The 13,562-nt window shown below is 51.2% G+C and overlaps 2 protein-coding genes across 2 annotated transcripts; one reads left to right on the top strand and one right to left on the bottom strand.

Annotated features, from left to right (window-relative positions):
* Window positions 1–1,071: 1,071 nt before the first annotated feature.
* LOC124472408 (zona pellucida sperm-binding protein 1-like) lies at window positions 1,072–5,410 on the top strand (the record flags this gene model as incomplete). The annotated part of the gene is made up of 9 exons (XM_047027204.1): window positions 1,072–1,461; window positions 1,498–2,200; window positions 2,361–2,548; window positions 2,721–2,818; window positions 3,045–3,202; window positions 3,616–3,808; window positions 4,135–4,282; window positions 4,784–4,859; window positions 5,116–5,410. Coding segments are annotated over 9 exons (2,031 nt in total), but the record flags the coding sequence as incomplete, so codon positions are not given.
* A 761-nt stretch (window positions 5,411–6,171) lies between these two features.
* On the bottom strand, window positions 6,172–13,192 carry LOC124472407 (midnolin-like). Its single transcript, XM_047027203.1, is given in 9 exon segments — window positions 6,172–6,590; window positions 7,409–7,422; window positions 7,911–8,196; window positions 8,670–8,775; window positions 9,575–9,871; window positions 9,873–10,088; window positions 10,736–10,798; window positions 11,292–11,379; window positions 11,618–13,192. Coding segments are annotated over 9 exon segments (1,563 nt in total). The 5' UTR covers window positions 11,842–13,192; the 3' UTR covers window positions 6,172–6,321.
* Between the last annotated feature and the right edge of the window lie 370 nt (window positions 13,193–13,562).

Raw genomic sequence — 13,562 nt, 5'->3', positions numbered from 1 at the left:
ACGTTTTGACTGTACTATTACTGATTGTTCTATGATACATGGGATGGGTAAATAAGTGAAATTAGTCTTTTAAGTTAATTTACAGCTACATTGACGGTTGTGTAGAACTTCACTAGCTCTACAATAAAGATTTGTTTATTACGAATTGTGTGATGATTTGTACTTAGTTAGCATACTTAGTTTAAGGAGCAATAGTTAAGGTGAGGTAAAAAATAACTTTTAACCAAGGTCAATCATAGCATAGATCAATATGATATATTCAACTTTGGCTTTTGCCAACTAGGCTAACAGCGGTTTGTCGGTAAAGGTGAAAAGTTTCATGCTTCTCCACGGCATTCAAACTTCCTGTCCCTATAGAGGCAGGAAGGGGGGATCTTGGACGCATGATCTTGGAATCAACCTCCATGTGTTCAATTTAGGCGTCTTCCAAACACGGCAAATGGGAAACGAGGTCAGACAAGTGGTCTGTGTACTGTGTAGACACCATCAAATGAGACCTTCCAAATTAGAAGTAAAGCACTCCAACTTTGTGTAACTTAGCTTCCGGAAGTGCCTCTTCTGAAAATTGAAGTATAATCTCACAATGAATTCAAAATAAATCTTTAATAAATCAAGTGCAGGTTCTCAATTAAAAGTCTGGTTTTGATTGCACTCGTTGAGGGCTGATTGAACATTCATGGCTTAGGTACCAGGCCGCCTGATTGACAGTCAATGCAGCTGTTCTCAAATGCTGGGAGACCAATCCACAATCCCAAATGTGATTGGTTCCTCAGGGCTGGAAAGTAATCAGCTTTGATAACAAGGAAAGGGGTGGAGCCACCTTCTTTAAAAAGGCCCTTGGTTTAGTAGGAAAGCACAAGTCTAGTTCTTTGTTGTGTAGTGATGGAGGGTTCAGGCAAATGTTGCCTTTGGTTAGCAGTCCTTGTCGTGGTTGTCAGTGATACATGGGCGCAGAGTGAGGGATGGTTATGGACTCCCCCGGAACCAGACACATTTTCACATCTTCAGCTGCCGCAGGATTCTCTGCTTTCTAATTCAACTCCACAACCCAATACACCCCATCGACCTCAGAGGTCTCAGTGGCCCCAGAGGATAGAGCCAACCCAGCAACCTCGGAGACCCCAGCGGCCCCCACAGCCTAAGGTTCCCCAGGAACCCCAGTGGCCTCAGCCCCAGGAACCCCAGGAACCTCAGCCCCAGGAACCCCAGGAACCCCAGGAACCTCAGCCCCAGGAACCCCAGGAACCCCAGTGGCCTCAGCCCCGGGAACCCCAGGAGCCCCTGTGGCCTCAACCCCAGGAACCCCAGGAACCCCAGTGGCCTCAGCCCCAGGAACCTCAGTGGCCTAGGCCCCAGCAGCCCCAGTGGCCTGGGCCCCAGCACTCCCAGGAGTCTGAATACTCCCGGGAGTCTGAAGTTCCCCAGAGGCCCACGGTTCCCCAGGCTCCCCAGAGGCCCACGGTGTCCCAGGCTCCCCAGAGGCCCACGGTGTCCCAGGCTCCCCAGAGGCCCACGGTTCCCCAGGCTCCCCAGAGGCCCACGGTTCCCCAGTGGGCCACGGTTCCCCAACAACCGCAGTGGGCCACGGTTCCCCAACAACCGCAGTGGCCCCAGCAACCGCAGTGGCTCCAGCAACCTCAACAACCGCAGTGGCCCCAGCAACCGCAGTGGCTCCAGCAACCTCAACAACCGCAGTGGCCCCAGCAACCTCAACAACCGCAGCGGCCCCAGCAACCGCAGTGGTCCCAGCAACCTCAACAACCGCAGTGGCCCCAGCAACTTCCACAACCGCAGAGGCCCCAGCAACTTCCACAACCGCAGAGGCCTCAACAACCGCAGAGGCCCCAGCAACCTCAACAACCGCAGTGGCCCCAGCAACCACAGTGGCTCCAGCAACCACAACAACCGCAGTGGCCCCAGCAACCTCAACAACCGCAGTGGCCCCAGCAACCTCGGTGGCCCCAGCTACTTCAGCAACCTCAGATGCACCAGAACAGCCTGCAGCCTCGAAAACCTCAAGCGCCTGAGTGGGTTCAGTGGGCTGAGCAGTTCACCAACATGCTGCAGGATAGCCCTGACACTAAATGTGCCGTAAATATCAACACAAGGGTAACGTGTGGAATGCCTGATATTACAGCTGAGAAATGCCAGGCCATTGACTGCTGTCATGATGGACGTCAGTGCTACTACGGGAAAGCAGGTTGGTGGGAAGAGCTGATTGGGGGGGGGTTTGAACTGGGAATTTGTGTTTTTTTCTTCCAATGGGTTTAGCCAATACCTTTGTGGTAGGAAGGCCATGATTGGGTTTTTCTAACATGCCCACTTGCCATCTTTGGTTACCTGTCATCTTTCTACCCCAGTGACTGTGCAGTGTACCAAAGATGGGCAGTTTGTGCTGGTGGTTGCCAGGGATTCCACCCTGCCTACCCTGGACCTGGATTCCCTTCGCTTCCTGGGAGGAAACGACGCCCCCTGCAGTCCTGTTGATGCCAATTCAGCCTTTGCAATCTTCCAGTTCCCTGTGACTGACTGTGGCACCACCATGGCTGTGAGTAGACAAATGTGCCCAAGGAACCATGTTGCTTCTTAAAGATGCTTTGGTTCAGTTGTGTGTGTGTGTGTATATCAGTTTACTGGTCATGAGAAATCAAAGAAGCCCATCAAGACAGGAAGTCTTCTCTCAGATCTGTCTCAGATTCGTTCTACTGTGTACCCTGTAGGAGGATGGCGGTTTTGTGATCTATGAGAACAACATGTTGTCCACGTACAATGTTGCTGTTGGCCCCAGAGGATCCATTACCAGGGACAGCCATTTTGAGTGAGTTGTGTCAATACAAACGGACCTTGCTAGAGGCGAAGGGCTGTTCTACACTACTCTGTTGCCAGAACAACTAGATGCGGGCAGTAGCTTGTAATCCCCCTCCCTATATCTGCTTGGTTCAGATAAAGGGAACCTAAATGTGTGGGGTTTTGACAGCCCTTTGATTTGGTTGACTACCTTGACAAAAGCAGAGGCCCTATAGATGAATGTCTTGGTCTTCCAGACTACTGTTCCAGTGTCGCTACTCCAGCTTGTCCATTGAGGCGGTGGTGGTGCAGGTGTTGCCGATCCCTCCTCCGGCCTCCATTGCTGCCATGGGAACCCTGAAGGTGCAGCTCAGACTGGCTAATGGATATTGCCACACCAAGGGGTGCTCGATCGGTAAGTGGGTGGCAGCCCATGGTTATGACTCCATAGGAACTCTTTATCTATGCGGGTCTGCTGTGAACTAAGAGTGCAGTTTAAATGCCTAGTAGGATTAGTTCACTTGACACTTGTTAGTCCAACATGACCTCACAATCTTGATAAACGTCAGTTTTTGTTGAACTCATGGTATATGTAGCAGTGCTAGTCAGAGCCAAATCCAGTTTCAGTTCAGTGGGGTCCAAACCTCGCTGTAAAATCACAGCCCAAGGCTGTTTTTAATGTCTGACAGATGCCACTGGGAGGAAGTAGTGTATGAGATGGTTAAAGGCAATATTTAAATTGGGTGTTTTTACCAAGGTTGGGTTCTTGCTTACATCTAGTTGCAGCCCTGCCGTTAATCGAACCTCCGCCCTTCTGTCTCCCCATAGAGAGGGAGGCCTTCACCTCCTTCTACTCTGAGGCTAACTACCCCGTGACCAAGGTGCTGAGGGAGCCAGTGTATGTGGAGGTTAACATCGTGGGCCCCAATGACCCCAGCCTCGTCCTGATGCTGGACCGATGCTGGGCCACCGCCGCTCCCAGCCCCCTCAGCATGCCCCAGTGGGACCTCCTGCACAACGGGTAGCTAGGCAACGAGACAAAATGGAAGCCTTCTCTCCTCTCATGGGCTTCTGTCCTAGTTGCACTTTTAAAGCCATCGTCTTGTGGTTTACTGTTTGTTTAAATTGGATCAGATTAGTAGTTGCAGTTTAAGGACAACTTTATCAATTGTCTTTTAGATTTGGTTCATCAATGAAGTCATTCTGGATGATGAACACTAATCTTGACCCCCCCCCCCCCCCCCCCCCCCCCCCAGAATTGGCCTTCTGACCTCACAGTCCCTCCTTCCTCCAGGTGTCCATACCAGGATGACTGCTACCTGACCTCACAGTCCCTCCTTCCTCCAGGTGTCCCTACCAGGATGACCGCTACCTGACCACCCCAGTCCCTGTGGAGGCGTTCTCTGACCTGCCGAACCCCAGTCACCACAAGCGCTTCATCCTGAGGATGTTTACCTTCGTGGACCACAACACTCTGGTCCCCCTGAAGGATACGGTAACATACCCTGCATGAGCGTTCATGTTGCTTTGGAAAAGGCACCAGCTAAATCGTGTGCATCATGCCATATTAGAATAATTGGATTTTATTCCAGTGGTGTAGTCTACGTGGTAAACCTGAGTCCTTTAAGCATTTGCTCCATGCACACTATGAGCAGTGATGTACGGCTGGGTGGCAGCTTGGTGAATTGACATGCCCACTTTAATGCCAGACTACACAACTTTATTAAACTAAACACCAGGGGTCATAATCTGTCCTAGACTAGACCCACGCATCCAAGTCTAGGACAGATTTCCACCCTGTACCAGTACCAGTGTGACATCTTGATGGACTGTGCTGAACTGTGTTTACAGTGTGGTGACTCTTGGGCACCAATGATTTTTTTTACTTGACTGTACAATTTTAAGATTGCAGTCTTACCTTAAATGTTAAATGATTTACATTGAAACCAACTTTGAGCATGTATTTCTGTGACATTGTGTGTCCTGTCTCTGCCAGATGTTCCTCCATTGCACTGCGTCTGTGTGTCACAGCACCGCTCCTGGCTCCTGTGTTCAATCATGCAACAGGAAACGTGAGTCAACGTTCTCCCCCTGTACGGCCCTTTTAAAAGGGACCCCCAAAATGGTGCCTATGGTGGTTTTTCAAGGTTACAAAGTATGCTTTGTCTGAATACAGCATGGGATTGATGTAGGCCTGAAATTGCAGAGTACAATTGCATGAATTTCTTTGACACTGACAAGATTGAGCTAATACAGCCTTAATTTTAAACAGTGCAATGATCTATTTTTGTTCAGTCAATGAGCTCACTTCCTGCTTGTCTCCTACAGGGAGGGAGGTGCCAGCAGGTCAGAAGGCTGGGAGCCAAGTTACTCTCGTATCCAGTAGGGCAATCATTCTCCAGTGACTCCCCTGCATGTTCATCAGAAATGTTTTAAAAGAAATAAAAATGAACACTTTGAAGCGAATGTTTGAGTCATGCTTTGTCTGCTTGCGAAGTGTGTTTTCTTGGAGATGTTAAGACATGCTATTAATGTTGAACCTTTTGACAGTTTGGGAGTGGCAGGATGATGATGCCACTTCCTCCTAGACCCTCGCACGACAGTTTCCTGTTCCGAGGGCTGTCCAGCTGACATCCTGGATTAGGAAACTCTTTGATGCCCGTTTGAGCCCCGAGTCAGCCTGAAGTCACGGGAGGCTGGATGACATTAAAATAAGACTCCTACTAGTTTTCCTACTAGGTTTTTAATTTCAATTCCTAAACTGATTAAAAAACAGACAACATTGAAATATTGCATCAGTCAAACGATTTCTACAGTGTCTAACTACTATATACATTTGACGAGACATGCATGCTTAAGGCATTAATTAGTCACGGGACACCAACATTCATGTACGACAGTGCTTATAAAGATGAGTGCGTCAATCTGATGGGACTTGAGCCCTGTCCAGTTTCTCCGGCTGCAGCACATCTAGCTGCAGCACATCTAGCGGTCATCAGACTGTTGGATGACTCTGATCCACAGCACGTGATTTCTATGCTACATGTTTTCAGCGACACGCCCCTCCCCAAGTAGACGCACCAGCGGCTGCTGGAGGAAAAGGGATGAATGAAGTGTTCGTGTGGGTTAGTTACACTGCTTCCTGTTGGGTCAGAATCAGATGGTATAGAACAGGAAGTGGGGAAAGTCACGTGTGGCACGGTGGAGGGGGCGAGTATGGAAGCTCCTAGTGCTTCCTGTCAGGGAGAACCTTACTTCCTGTTTCATAGGCTCCTCAGCCAAGAGGACAGTTCCCTGTAGAGCCGCAACACAAGTCTGATTCCAGAACAGACATTCTAGGACGGCAGAGCTTGTCTGCTGTCTTATCCACAAGTCTGGTGATTATCCGCTGCCGTTTCCTCCTTTCGCATTTCTCTCTACCGCACGTCCCTCTGCTTCGCTGCACACCTCTCTCTCTCTCTCCTTCGTTTTCCTTACACCACCACCAGGTCAGAGGTCAGCTCCGGTTTCCACGGAGACCCCTCCATGACCTCATCAGCTTCCGTGTCGTCCTGGGACGTCCCCTCGCTGCCCGACAAGCTGCCGTTGCTGTGGCGCCGGGCCGCTTTGCGTTGCCCCGGCGACCAGGGGTGGCGGAGGCGCTGGGAGTATGGGTGCGCGGAGGCGTGCGAGGGGGTGAGCGCCGCGTCGGGCCCGTCTGCGGAGACGCCGCTGGTACATCAGCAGCTGGAGGCTCTCCAACTTACAGCGGAGCGCTCGGTTCTCCTCGGAGGACGACGGCGTCTGGGGACAACCTCCATCACCTGAGGGGAGGAGGGGGGAGGAGGGAGGGAGGGGGGAGGGAGGGGGGAGGAGAGGTGTGGGGAGGGGGGAGGAGAGGCGAAGAGGCGAGAAAGGTCAGTTGTTTTGCAAGGCAAAAAAACAGTTTAAATGCCCCTATGCATGCCTTGTGTTGTTTAGATGAGCTTCCTTTTATGGTGCCTGGCTGATCTATTCAGTCATTGTTTACTCCCACAAAGAGGAAGAGAGAGGATGTGGGAGAGGGGGAGGAAGAGAGAGGACGTGGGAGAGGGGGAGGAAGAGAGAGGACGTGGGAGAGGGGGAGGAAGAGAGAGGACGTGGGAGAGGGGGAGGAAGAGAGAGGACGTGGGAGAGGGGGAGGAAGAGAGAGGACGTGGGAGAGGGGGAGGAAGAGAGAGGACGTGGGAGAGGGGGAGGAAGAGAGAGGACGTGGGAGAGGGGGAGGAAGAGAGAGGACGTGGGAGAGGGGGAGGAAGAGGCCATTGGAAGGGAAGGGAGCAGGCACGCGTCTGTTTTACTGTTTTTCAACAATGCTTGAGGGACTTCGTTTTCAATTCATGTCACACAGGATTGTTCGGTGACTGCAAATGTCCTGTAAGTGACTATGCGGTTACCGTGACACCCTGACCCAGAACTCCTCAGGTATTTGGTGATTACAACATCATTAGCAAGTTTCCACCCTCGTACCCTCAGTTAAAGTGCAGAGTAGGCCTCATGGGTAACCCACATAGAGAGAAAGGTCACACTCCCATCACTGTGTGTGTGTGTGTGTGTGTGTGTGGCTTGTGTGTGCGCGTGTGACTAATTCAGCCTGGAGTACCGGCTCTAACTGCCCTAACACACACACAACCACACGCATGCAAACACACAAAAACCAGCACATAAAACACATTAGTGACTTGGAAACACTTGAATGTGTAGCCAATGGCAGACTGACAATCAGCAGCTACAGTTTATGACTGAGAGCAGAGTATCAGTTTCCTAATACTACTCCTAATAATAAATGACTAAATGTAAATGTAATAATACCCTCACTCCTTTCCCACAGAATAACTATGAACTATGGTGGCCATTTTGGCTCTGGCTTGTGGAGACTGTTTCCAAAGAGTATAGAAGCACACCCATTATAAGTTATTTTCTGTTTCTTCCCAATCCAGTAGAACCTGAGTAACCTTCACGATTGTGGCTCTACTCTACAGCAACCAGGCTGCTCTCTACAGATGTTCTCTACAGCCAAACTTCTAGAATTTACCACCAGCAACTACGTTTAAAAACATGGCCTCTTGATTGGCCGGCAAACGCTCTCCAGATGAACGACTCACCTGTGTGTTTTGCTGGGGGTCTGGCCTGCTGGAGGTGTGGGCCCATGCTGCTGGTGGTGCTGGGTTCTGAGGTAGATCTGGAGGGGGCGGGGGTGGTGGGGGGGGGGGTCAGAGGTCAGGGGGCAGGAGGGGGAGGCCGGGCCGGGGCCGCGGAGCTGGCAGAGGGAGGCTGGAGCCCCCTGGTGGTGGCGTGTGGCGCTGAGCAGGTCGTTGAGGATCTGGAGGATGGTGGCGATGCCTCGCCTTGGGTGGGAGATGCCGCTCTGGCTGACGGGATGCAGGGTGCCTAGGGGGAGGAGGGGGAGGAGAGGAGGGGTGGAGAGGAGGGGGAGGAGAGGAGGGGGAGAGAGGAGGGGTGGAGAGGAGGGGGAGGAGGGGAGGAGGGGGAGGAGGGGGAGGAGAGGAGGGGTGGAGAGGAGGGGGAGAAGAGGAGGGGTGGAGAGGAGGGTGGAGAGGAGGGGGAGGAGAGGAGGGGTAGAGAGTAGGGAGAGGAGAGGAGGGGTGGAGAGGAGGGGGAGGAGAGGAGGGGTGGAGAGGAGGGGGAGCAGAAGGAAAGTACGCAAACGAGAGGGAAGGACAGAAGGAGAGAGGGAGGCGTGAGAGAATCCCAAGATGGGAAGAGGGAGAGAGAGAGAAAGACACAAAGAGAGACAGAAAGGAAAGTTAGAACACATTCAACACTGTGACTGTGACAATCCCATTCTGTCTCTTTAGAACACCCTCCGGTTCTCATGTTTTCTAACCAGCCTGGAGGCTCACCTGAGAAGGTTCCGGAGAAAACCCCGGGAGAGTGACTGACAAAGCTCTCGATGACCGCTCCAGGTTCCCTGCCGGGAGTCAAAGGAGAGGCGGAGGCACAAGACTCCTGCAACACAGGGTCCAAAACAGCTGGTCAGCTATGACTGATGCAATTGTCAATTGTACAAAAGTGACATTTAATGAGCATAAACTGTATATTGTTGTTTTTACAGTCAGGGTCAAAAAAAGGATTCAAATACAAGAATTGTAGTTGACTGTAATGCATACATGTACATGTATGCATTTAGCAGACGCTTTTATCCAAAGCAACTTCCAAAAGAGATGTATGTCATGTATGTCTGCATGTGTCTGCATGTGTCTGTGTGTGTGCATACATCTGTGTGTGTGTATCTGTGTGTGTGTATCTGTGTGTGTGTGTGTGCGCCTGTGTGAGTGTGGCGGGTGGGTTGCAACAAATGGCAGTTTGTGGGGGTGAGAAAACCAGGGAAACATGAGATCCTGGTTTCTGTTTAGGCCTCTTGTGTTCCTGTTCCTGTTCAGTCACAACCCAGCCTTCCCCCTGACACCATGCTACACTATGTTACTCCTAAACACCCAGTCACTTCCAATCTAAAACAGCGTTGGTTCTAAAACTCAGCTAATACTACGGTAATACTTTCTTAAAACCTATGTTAAAACTACACTAATACTATGTTAAAACTTGGTCAAAATGCTTTCCCCATTAATACACATTCACTCTATACTAAAGCACCTGTACTCCTTCCTGAGAAATTACTGTATTGTCGTAGGCAGTACTATCCAGTACTATCCAGTACTATCCAGTACTATCCAGTAGCACAGTACTATCCAGTAGTACAGTAGTATCCAGTAGTACAGTACTAGAACACATCCTCAGGTGTCCTCACCTCTGGGTATGGAGCAGCCGGTGTTGGGCTGGGGGGCGCGGGGCTGGAGCAGATGACGTGAGGGGGGCAGAGAGGGGCGGCGGGGGAGGAAGGAAGACAGGGAGGGGGGCCGTGTGAGGAGAGAGGGGAGGGGGCAGGGGAGGGAGTGTGGGGGTGGGGGGAGGCCCGGGGTTGGGGTGTGTGAGGAGGAGAGAAGTCGTGGAGGGCGGGGCCTGGGTGAGGGCGACGGATGACAGGGGTCCTGTGGAAGGGGGGGGGGGGTGCCGGGCACCTGGGAGTTCCCAGTGGGAGACAGGGTGTGGGAGACGTACGAGGGGTGCGTCGGGGATGGGTATGGCCGGGCGACCCTGGAGGACCCAGACTTCCCAGAATGCACCTTGCCCCCGCTGCGGTTGCCATGGTGATGTTGCCCGACGGCATTCTGCGAGGCCAGCTGGAGCTGCACGTACATCAGGTGAGCTCCGATTCCCAGGGCCAGGGTCAGAGGGGAACGTCCGGACAAGAAGTCACTGACCTGCAGGCAGAAACAGGAGGAGGTTTGGTTTCAGCGGGTCGTCTTAACAACTCAGGAAGTGGCCGTGGGTGTATTGTGTGTGCGTGTGTGTGTGTGTGTGTGTACGCTCATGCAGGCTAACCAAAGTGTGAACTGACAGTGGGGCATTTCTAAGAAAACAGCTCCCGTCAGCTCAAGTCACTCCCTAAGAGCTCAACCACACACCCACACACACACATTCACTGAAACACACACACACACACCCACACACACACATTCACTGAAACACACACACACACACCGAAACACACACAGCTTTATAGCTTACACAGAAGTGAAATGAAGAACTGGGTACACACACACCTGCACACACGCAAACACACAAACACACTGACTGATACAAACACACACACACACACACCACGGCCACACAGGAAGCAAGCTCCTTCGCTCTTTCAAAATAGCCCCCTGATGTTGTACGAGACAAGACAACTGACCTAGAAAGTCTGCAGCAAAGCATCGCTACAAGACGGGCATCCGTTAAACGTACACAAACAAAACACTCAACACATAGAACCATCTCACCTCCAAGGTGAAAAAAAAACCACTGACAGAAAGAATACATGCAGCTGTGGGGGGGGGGGGGGGGGGGGGGTGCACCCACTCACCTGAGTTTCTGTGAGGTTCTCCAGAGCCTGGATCATGGTGTGGTCTGTCTTGAGAGGCTGGGGCTAGAACAGACAAGCGTGGAGGAGAGCAGAGATCACCCAGACTGCACTGTGTGTGAACAGGCTGCACCCTGCTCTGGGACACTGACAGAGAGGCAGGGTCAGAGAGGCTGTGTCCAGACCCTGCACAGCCCAGAGTGGCTGGGTCAGAGAGGCTGTGTCCAGGCCCTGCACAGCCCAGAGTGGCTGGGTCAGAGAGGCTGTGTCCAGGCCCTGCACAGCCCAGAGTGGCTGGGTCAGAGAGGCTGTGTCCAGACCCTGCACAGCCCAGAGAAGCTGTGTCCAGGCCCTGCACAGCCCAGAGTGGCTGGGTCACCAGGACTCAGGTCTGACACAGACACCATGTTATATGTAGAATACAATTACTAGTCAAATAAATATCTTTTTACACTGTTTGTTTTGTTTTACTGACTGTCTGCCTGTCTGTCAGTCAATCCAACCATGCATCCATCCATCCATCTCATCCATCCATGAAGTTGTGTATGGTTCTGTTTACCGTTAAGCCCGCTTCCACGGCAAGCACCAGTGTCAGCTTGCTCCCGTCTGAGACTCCCTGGTCCACGAGCTTCCCAGCATTCATCTGCCTGCGCACGCCAGAGAGGAGGGGGAGAACCAGGATTAATAAAACACCGCCGTACTAGGCGACCACCCCTGCTCGCTGACCAGTCCATTCTCACCACGTCGAGACTGGCGTAGATGTGTGGAAAATACGTGAGGATGTAGTATGTGTAGGTTTGAGTCTAGGATGGGATTGGTATAAAGCGGGTCAGAATCCCCGTCTATAAGGCAAGCGGACGGTGATTAATTACGGGGGTAACTCACGTTTCCTTGTGCAGGAACACGAGCCTGTCCTTGGGTACTCTAAGTCTTTGAGAGAGACGTCTCCTCAACCCCTCGAGCGTCTCTCCTTGCGGCACGGACAGTTCAAACCGACTGCCGGTGGTCGAGCAGATAGATAGCCTCATCGGGGACTCGCAAGGGACCGACCCGAAAACCGGAGAACTTTGGGGAATGAAGCTCCGAGTGCTGGGTTGGTGACGGTCCATTCGCGGTGCTGGGATACCGGCAGACGGGCTGACAGAGCGGGCGGAACCCAGACTCGTAACTGATTATGAACGACCAGTCGATGATCCCAGTTTAATGTCTTCTTTTAGGCTACGCTGAAAGACACGGAAAATAATCCTTTCGTCTTTCAGATCGCTGAGGCTACAGCAGGCGAGTGCCTAAACGTTGAATAACGCAATACGATATTTTGCAAGAGGCTTTAATTGAGGATAGTTCACAGATACACAGTGAAAAGGATAGCCATAGACTGCAATACTGTGCCTCTACGTGGCTACCTCTCCGTCCAGTATCCGAACAATGTAAACTGCACTGCACTGTACAATGCGTAAATGTCTTTATTTAATGATAGTGAATTCAGCCCTCCTACCTAAGTAGCCAATCAGTGAAATACATGCGTAGAGCTGGTGAACTCTGTCCAATCGAAAGCCTCTGTTTGCTTCCCACATGCGGAATGGTATCCGCCCCTTTTTCTGTGCCTTGGGGCTCTTAACCATTCATAAAGTATGGTGACGTAATTGGTCGAGCAACGATGTTGTATATTTTATTACATAGCAGATTCAAAGCTGCAAATCATTTACAACTACACAATTAGACAGCCTGTCTACATTATGGCAACATCACACATGCTAGCGTCGTCCGATGTCGTTTTTGATTCAGGCCTAGCCTTTGTCTAATGGAGGCTATACATTAGTATTAGGGTAAATGTCGTGTTAGATATTCCGTTGGTAAAATCTACCAATCGTGAGGCAAATCCCTATGACAGTAAGTCAACCATTTATATTCTATTCTAGTGTTGTAACCCGTGTCTGCCCGTCTCTGTGATGTTTAGTATGCCGATCACTGGACATCACTGCAACAACCAAGCATCACAGCAGCAGCGGTCACGTGGTGAGAGCGGGCGGCTCGTCAGCGTAGTGTAGGTGACGTAGGCGGCAGAGAATCACTGCTAGATCCTGTCTCCCATCCTTAACTAAATATAGCTACACCCCCGCCACCCCCGCCACATCCAGACTGCGTCATCCATCAGTCCCTTCCTACCTGCCTCTCTCCCTCCCTTACAACCATTCACTCACTGTTCTCTCTCTCTCCGACACATCCCTATAAGTCTCTCTATCACAACTATTTTCTTCACCTCTTCATCCCTCCAACTCCCTTTGTTATTTTTTAAACCAACAGGCCCTGTCCTTTTCTGAATCCACTCTCAGTCTGTTTTGGTTTGCTGCCAGGGGTTGTTCTGTGTCTGAGAGTGTCTCTCTCTCTGTTGGAGTCTGGCTATCTTGATCTGATTTCATATCTATTTCTCATTCTCTCCCCCTCTATTGTTATCTCTCTCTCTCTCTCTCTCTCTCTCTCTCTCTCTCTCTCTCTCTCTCTCTCTCTCTCTCTCTCTCTCTCTCTCTCTCTCTCTCTCTCTCTCTCTCTCTCTCTCTCTCTCTCTTCATTGAGGCAGGTGATTAAACCAGACATCTCTCTTTCTCTCCCCCCTCTCTCTCAGTGCTATAAAACAGTTTTTCGTAACAGTGTTCTCTGCTTCATCACAATGGTGGGTTATTTCAGTCAGAACAGGGATGGTGGTGAAAGTACCTTCATAGATGGTGAAATAAGGAACAGAGCCAAATGAAGAAACACAGCCCTCCTCTTCCTGGTTACAGTACATACTGTGTAAGGCCGGGCCGCATGGGGGAACACCACATTCCAGTTC

This window comes from Hypomesus transpacificus, chromosome 10, assembly GCF_021917145.1.
Source record: "Hypomesus transpacificus isolate Combined female chromosome 10, fHypTra1, whole genome shotgun sequence".
In the NCBI taxonomy this organism is placed as follows: Eukaryota; Metazoa; Chordata; class Actinopteri; order Osmeriformes; family Osmeridae; genus Hypomesus; species Hypomesus transpacificus.
Note: the sequence above shows the minus strand (reverse complement) of the source record. Positions and strands in the feature narration are given on the sequence as shown.